The sequence below is a fragment of the Salvelinus namaycush genome, chromosome 21, assembly GCF_016432855.1.
Source record: "Salvelinus namaycush isolate Seneca chromosome 21, SaNama_1.0, whole genome shotgun sequence".
Taxonomy (NCBI): domain Eukaryota; kingdom Metazoa; phylum Chordata; class Actinopteri; order Salmoniformes; family Salmonidae; genus Salvelinus; species Salvelinus namaycush.
The window spans coordinates 21,527,827-21,535,734 of record NC_052327.1 but is presented as its reverse complement, the minus strand read 5'-3'; the positions used below and the strand labels follow the sequence as shown (position 1 = coordinate 21,535,734).

The following is a 7,908-nucleotide window of genomic DNA, read 5'->3' as shown; positions in this document are numbered from 1 at the left end:
GTGACTTTCGAGTAGTAATACATGTATAAAAGCAACAGATACCATTAATAAGAATGGTCTAGAAGCGTCTTATGTGGTGAGCTACCGAGTGGCTAGGACAGGCAAGCCCCATTCTATTGTGGAGGACTTAATTCTTCCTACTGCCGTGGATATGGCTGGGACAATGCTGGGGGAAAAGGTCAAAAAAACTATACAGACAATGCATTCATCAAACAACACTGTTTCATGACTCATCAGTGACATGGCAGGAGATGTTTTGAAACAATTACTGCTTTGCATACAAGCCAGTGAATTATATGCGTTACAGCTGGATGAGTCAACAGACGTGGCGGGCCTGGCACAGCTCCTGGTGTCAGGACAAATCAGGACAACATGAGAGGATATTTAAAAAATACTGGACAGCTTTGTGACATCAAATGGACTTTGGTGGTCAAGCTGTGTTGGTATCTGTACTGATGGAGCAAAAGCCATGACAGGGAGACATAGTGGAGTGGCAACGTGTGTGTAAGCAGTTGCTCCCGACACCACTTTGGTACACTGCAGCACCGAGAGGCTCTTGCTGCCAAGGGAATGCCTGACAGCTTGAAAGACATTTTGGACACTACAGTGAAAATGGTTAACTTTGTCAAGCAATGCCCGTGAACTCTCGTGTATTTTCTGCATTATGCAATGATATGGGCAGCGACCATGTAACGATTTTATAACCTACAGAAGTGCGCTGGTTATCAAGGGGCAAAGTATTGACACATTTTTTTAAATTGAGGGACAAGCTTTACTGAACATAATTTTCACTTGTCTGACCGCTTGCATGATGACGAGTTTCTCACACGACTGGCCTATCTGGGTGATGTTTTTTCTCTATGATTACAGGGACTCTCCGCAACTATATTCAATGTGCGGGACAAAATTGAGGCTATGATTAAGAAGTTGGAGCTCTTCTCTGTCTGTATTAATAAGGACAACACATAGGTCCTTCCATCATTGTATGATTTATTGTTTGCAAATGAAGTCAAGCTTATGGAAAATGTCAAATGTGATATAGCGAAGCACCTGAGTGAGTTAGGTACACAATTACGCAGGTACTTTCCCGAAACGGACGACACAAACAACTGGATTAGTTTTCCCTTTAATGCCCTGCCTCCAGTCCACTTACTGATATCTGAACAAGAGAGCCTCATCGAAATTGCAACAAGCGGTTCTGTGACAATTGAATTTAATCAGAAGCCACTGCCAGATTTCTGGATAGATTTCATGCCTTGGCAAATCGCGCTGTTAAGACACTCATGCCCTTCGTAACCACGTACCTATGTGAGAGTGGATTCTCTGCCCTCTCTAGCATGAAAACTAAATACATCTGGATAGATTTCATGCCTTGGCAAATCGCGCTGTTAAGACACTCATGCCCTTCGTAACCACGTACCTATGTGAGAGTGGATTCTCTGCCCTCTCTAGCATGAAAACTAAATACAGGCACAGATAGTGTGAGGAAATGATTTAAGACTGAGACTCTCTCCAATACAACCCAACATTGCAGAGTTACAGAGTTATGAGCATCCTTTCAAGCATACCCTTCTTATAACCTGTGGTGAGTTATTCACAATTTTTGATGAACAAATAAGGTTTTATATGTAAGATGGCTAAATAAAGAGAAAAATTATTGATTATTATAATATTATTATTTGTGCCGTGGTTCTATAAGAGCTCTTTGTCACGTCCCACGAGCTGGGTTGGGACAAAAACTCACACTCATTCTTATGTTTAATAAATGTATTGTATAGTGTGTGTGTGGCAGGCTTACAATGATTGCAAAAAACAACATTTGAGAGTGCGCTGACCCTGATGCTAGAGGGGGTATGCAGCTGGAGGTTAAATGTTTGAAGGGGTACGGGACTATAAAAAGTTTGGGAACCACTGATGTCATGAAAAGCCTTCCCAGAAGAGTGGAGGCTGTTATAGCAGCAAAAGGGGAACTAACTACATATTAATGCCCATGATTTAGGAATGATGTTCGAAGAGAAAGTTTCCACATACTTTCGGTCATGTAGTGTATTTCTCATGTAGTGTATTTCTCTTTTTTTTACGCCATAGTCAGAACAAGCTAGAGTACAGATCTACTGTAAAATAAAGGCCATGCACCAAACAATGCACACATCCAGAGTGACGCTATGGAAATGGAAATTCCAGAAGTTCCCAAACTTCATCACTGTTCTGCTCTCTCTTTTCTGCTGCTCGTCTTTGACTAATATTAGTTTGAAAATATATTTGATGACAAAAGATGCCATATGCATATGTCTTTAAAACAATACACTTCCTCAAATCCTAGGCTTTAGAGGGTGACTTGCTCTTTAAAAAGTACAGTACCTCGTTGACCAAATCGGAGAGTTGTATGTATGAGCGCATATGAAAAAGATGTGTAGTGCGGATACTTTTCTGACCAATCACACCATTAGCTGGGATTACTGACAAGATGTTCACCCAATCGAAGTGGATATTTTTCAGTTAATGGGCTTATCTGGCATAGTTTGGGATAATGTATCACACAGCTGTTTTTCTCGATTTCAGGGTTATGACAGAATGGAAGGGAGTGGGCGTATTCCTTGAATTGCATTTCGAAAAAGCTACGGACTGTTTAACGAAAATATAATCCTTGTCGTTATTTCTTTGGAACAAATCTGCATGCGCCACTTGTTATGCTTACGACCAATAGGATTTAACTAAATAGTTTACGTTTAAACTTTAACACTAAGGTAGCTGGATGCAGTTCATACATACAGTTTATGGTCTTGTTTATTAGCCGACGCTCTCAGAAGTTCAACGAATGCCATGCGGATTCCCATCGAAAAGTATTGTTTTACAGAGGGAAATCAGAGAGTGGCTCCTCTGACACTGGAAGTAAAGTATCTCTCTGTGTAATACTTATATGCTATTTTTCATTTCAATCTACTTCATGGAGGAATGTGCATGCTCTGTTCCATAATCGATTGACGTGGGGACCTCCGGGGGCTGGCAGAGAAAACCTGGATGACTGGAGAGTTGGCACTACGCTGAGCCTCGCAGTACAGTAAACCCAGACTCGTGCTTTTGTTTATAGAGTTTCACCTGAACAACGTTTTGGATGCATATTGCAACAATGTTGCGACTGGCCTGTAAACAAATAAAGCGGGCGTGCGGTAGGCCCAACTTCTGTTTCCGAAAACTCAAGTAGTCCTGGATAAATTGAATACGATTTTTGTCAAAAGAATAACCAGCGCCAGGTGAACGTTCACAAAGTAACTGTTCCGGCACCCGAATTGCTGCACTCTTTTGTTTTAAGTTTGTTATAGTAGGCCTAGATGGAGTTTTGGCTGACTCATTTTAGTCTTGCCGTTTTATTATTTTTAGGCCTAATTACTATCAACAAAATAATACATGTTTTAAATTTGTGAGTTGCTGTTAAAATGGTAGAAAATCGGTGCTCCGTTCAAAGGGAAGGGGTCTACCACTGGTTCTCGATATTGAACTCGGCCCAGAGAGCTGAGTTCCTTTGTGGGCTTTTGGACCTCTGTGTTCCAATCGAACTACGCTTCCTCGGGTCATGCTTGGAAGACTTAGCCCGCAAGGACTATCACTCCCTCAGGGACGCCGAGATCAAAGCCAACAACCCTGCTGACCTCTCGAACCTTACCAACATCACGGACGACGTCGTGAGGAGCAAGCTGCTCATCTCCCTCGCACTTCTCAACTCGGACAACCGAGATGCGGCGGGTGTTCTCTTCCGAACGCTCACGCACATCGACAGCGTCATCAACAACTATGGCCTGCAGCTCAACGATGGACGAACGGGGGAGCAGTTCCTTCTCCTCTTCACCATGGCATCCAATCATCCGGCGTTCAGCTTTCACCAGAAACAGGTGCTAAGACAGGAGCTGACCCAGATCCAGGAGATCCTGCAGGTCACCTGTGGAGAGCAGCAGGCCGGGACTGGAGGCTGCGGTGGGACTGGCGCGCTGGCCACCCTGTCTCCCGCCACTAGCATCCCTACCTACATCACTGCGCCCACCCTCAACTCCAGTCAGGCTGGGTGTCCATGTTGTCATAAGGTAGGTAATATATTGTCCCTGTTGTCACTTACTTGATGGCTATATATATGAATGGTCTTGTGCCACTTCCAAGTCTGAGCAGCCATCCAAAACACAAAGTTGTAGGATACCTAACAAGCAAAAGAGTTAGTGAGTGCCAGTGCTAGGAGGCCAACCATAGTCATTCAACAGCTCCCAACACTGTCCAGGTTCTGTCCAGGTTCTCCACTACATGGAGTGGAGTTTAGTCCGCTAGTTCTGGTAGTGATGTTGTACAAGGGCCTTCACATCCTTCACAAATGCATCTTGTGGGACAGCTCTGTACCCTCTTTGGTATGAGAAGATCATATGAAGGAAAATGTTTTGTGGTTACACTGTAGGCCTACATTATTTATAACCGATTGAGAATAGAGTATTGTTACACGGTAAGAACACTGTAATACGCCTGCTCCTTTTACTTGTGTGGGTTTTTCCAAAAGTAGGGAGGGGGTGATAACGTTATAGCGCTTCCCCTGTTTCCAGGTCAGGTTGAGACAAACTCTAAGGAAAGTGACCTGAAAGGAATTCATTTAACTAAACAAACATGTTTTTCACTGGTCCCCCAGGGGCATGTCTGTCGGTTGTCCCCGACCATTTGTTGTCCCCCTGAGTCCTGAACATTCACTCACAATGTCTGCCTGTAGATTCAGCATTACTTTTACTTCTCTGGAGAACCGGATGTCAACATAGCAATGTGGGAATAGGAAACCACGTCTTCCTTGTTAACAAAATATACAGCTTTCTTTGGTTTTAAGATGGATTGCAAAACGTTATGAATGATGTTATGACAGTTTAAGGGGCTTTTGACAAACATCAGGAATATTATTATTTACAAAAAACAACCTCTAGATACATCTGAAAATGTGTGTGTGTACGTGTGTACGTGTGTGCGTGTGTGTGCGTATGTGCATATGCGTGTCTGCACGGGCGTGTGTGAGAAAGAGAGTAAGGAACACTTAAAAGGCCAAATATAATGTTACAAATTAAAAATGAACCGTAAACCATCAGTTGGATTTGAACACATTGGCACACAGGTTTAGGATCACTACGAAGGCCTGTTTATCATTGGTTTAAATCAGAGACACACAGCAGACAAACACAGGGCCGTTCAAACTCGTGGCTGAGAGGAAAGTACCCTGACTGCTCAAAGGAAAGTGGTTGGTTGTATTTAGTGTTGTTTTGGTCTTGGCCTCCATTAACTGCAGGCCAGCACATTTCTCAACACTGAAATCAACCCTGTGTGAGAGAGACTCAACCCTCCGGTGAATCACCAGGACGCTCTGATTGCTGCTCTCTCTGACTGTTCGAAGAAGAAGCCTTTACGGTCACCCTAACCCAACCAGACATGAAATAATAACCACACTCACATATTAATCATTCAGTAAATTATAAACTTATGGTGATGGGTGATGAGAAGAAAGTCAATGAATTAAAAAAAAAAAAAACTCACACATTTGTTATTAGATAATGTACTACTTTATTTGGGGTTTAAGCCTTCAGGAAAAAAGGCAAGAGGAACTCCTTAGCGGTGTTTCAGTATGTTATCTGCCAGGACCTTTGCCACTGTCATGCCCATTTCAGTTCTAAACCTCAGCTCATCCAGCTAGCATCTCTCCTAACAGCAGGATTTCCCCTTTTCCTCAAGAAAAATAGCAGATTTGTCAGGAGTGGATGCGGATGTGGCAGTAGCAGACTGTAAAGCATACTTAATTGGTTTCAGAGCTTGTCTGTGTGTGTTTCTGTTGCTGCTTGGGTGAGCATGTGTGCTGCATGACCTCTGCTGTTAAACACATCAGCCTCACCACTGAGAGTGCTTCAAAAAGGAAAGAAAGACACAACTGTATACACATTCGGTTTGGAATCAAGCCATTCCCATGACCAATCAGTTTGAACTGCACAACTCTAGAAAATACATTTTACCGGTCAATTATTACTGAAGCAGTAAGATTACTAGGCATATACAAGTAAAGACGAGCAGGATAAATTGTCCTGAAATAACATAAGAGTAGACCACCTAACAACAGTCCTTTTCAAACGGCTCACCTTTCCAGGAAGCTGGTTAGTTGTACAGACAAGTGTTTAGAGTAACAGTAGCTATTACTCTCCCCTAGCTGTCTTCTTGACAACTTTTCAAGGTACCTAATCACAGAGCAAGCAGGACAGACACCTGCAGGCCTGCTTAGTGTGTCAATGCCCACTGTCAATGGTCATAGCGTGTAACTCTTAAGACAATATAGACTACTGTGAAAGAGCTCTAACATTTTGTGAAAGACCAGCTGTCATATTCGTGGGAACCTTTAACTAATGACAGCTTTCCATCTCTTAAAAGGGCACTTCATCACCTCATCATCCATATTCAGTATCTCCAGCACCATACCATTTTCTATGTGAAAACAGTGGTTTTCTATGTTCTGTAGTTAAAAAGAGAAAAAGTCCTGAGAAAATGACACCCTATGAGGTCAACAGACGTCATTTTCAAATGATTTCAGTGATTTTGAAAAATGTATGTGTGACCCTGTCTCTTACCTCTTTGAGTTATGGTAGAATGTGTGAGACAGTCTGAAAAGGCTGTCAAGGTGCTGAAAGATTACAGATCCGTAAACTTCTAACTACTTCTGACCATGATATTAACCTCTGACTACTTGACCTGAGCTTTGACCCCTGTTTCACAGACACCGCACCGAGAGGACGGGGCAGGGCGAGTGGACGAGGGGATTGGTCCAGAACCCATGCCTCACATGACATCTCTCTCATGCAAGGAGCTGCCAGTCAAGGTGCATGTTGGGAAACCGAGCAAAGGTGAGACACAGAACTTTGCTCTGACATACTTATATGGTACACAGAAATCTGTCACACTTATCTACCCTGTCTGCGTACGAGACAGGACAGGACATCCCGGTGACAGTAAGGGTCAAGGTTCTCTCCAACAACGTCACACACTAGTATGGGAATCTTGAGTTCAAAGGTAATACTTTGTCAGTCATTCAGTACGTGTCTTTAGAATAAGCAGTTCAGTTTGTGCCAGACACTCACACATGCACCCAGAACAAGAAACCACACGCTGAAACACTGAAATCGACAAACCAGGCTCATTGAGGAATGTGGAGGCATGCTTGCCGTACTGCCCTCCCCCTATCAGAATGGGAAGGGAGAAAGATGGTCATATATCTAGTTCTCAATCTGAGGGTGCGCCGTGGTGCAGTGAAGGGTATCAGTGTTATGTTTTACACATTGCTACGCTGCTCTGGTCCGGATGGAGCAGCTGCTGCAGGAATCTGCCATCATCCTCTGTTTCACACTTCTCATTCTCTCATTTTTCAACCACTCCTTTACACTGTACATACTGTACCTCTCACACACTACTGAACACTTCTACTGCTATGTGGAATGATGTTTACAACCTTTACTCTACTAGAGTATCACTTTAGTATTAAGGTATTTGTTATGAGGGGGAATACTACAGTATATATGCTATTCAATCAGAGTGTAGCAGGCTGTTGTCTACTTCTCCTTAGTACAATCTTTTGAAATATTTGCTGTGAGGCTATAAACAAACTGGAATATACACTTGAACGTATGCACACCCACGAAGAAACAAACTCACAAAGGGCCATGCTTGTTTGGATTTGGATGATACTGTTGCATTGCGTTACTTGAAGGTCCCAGACACTACAGCTATAAATATTGTATGTTTCTTAGTTGTCTGCTTTCTTTTCTATCTCTTTTTTCTTGTTGGCTGGACCAACACACAGATGTTGAATCCAAGAGTGGTCACATGTTATGTAATTCACGAGCCACGTTTTCTTCACCA

At 42.9% G+C, this 7,908-nt stretch overlaps 1 protein-coding gene across 1 annotated transcript; it reads left to right on the top strand.

Annotated features, from left to right (window-relative positions):
• Positions 1–2,639: 2,639 nt before the first annotated feature.
• LOC120065820 (zinc finger CCHC domain-containing protein 2-like) lies at positions 2,640–7,040 on the top strand. The gene is made up of 3 exons (XM_039016871.1): positions 2,640–4,079; positions 6,770–6,896; positions 6,982–7,040. Exons 1-3 carry the CDS (start codon positions 3,438–3,440, stop codon positions 7,038–7,040), a joined length of 828 nt encoding a protein of 275 aa, XP_038872799.1. The 5' UTR covers positions 2,640–3,437.
• The last annotated feature ends 868 nt before the right edge of the window (positions 7,041–7,908 follow it).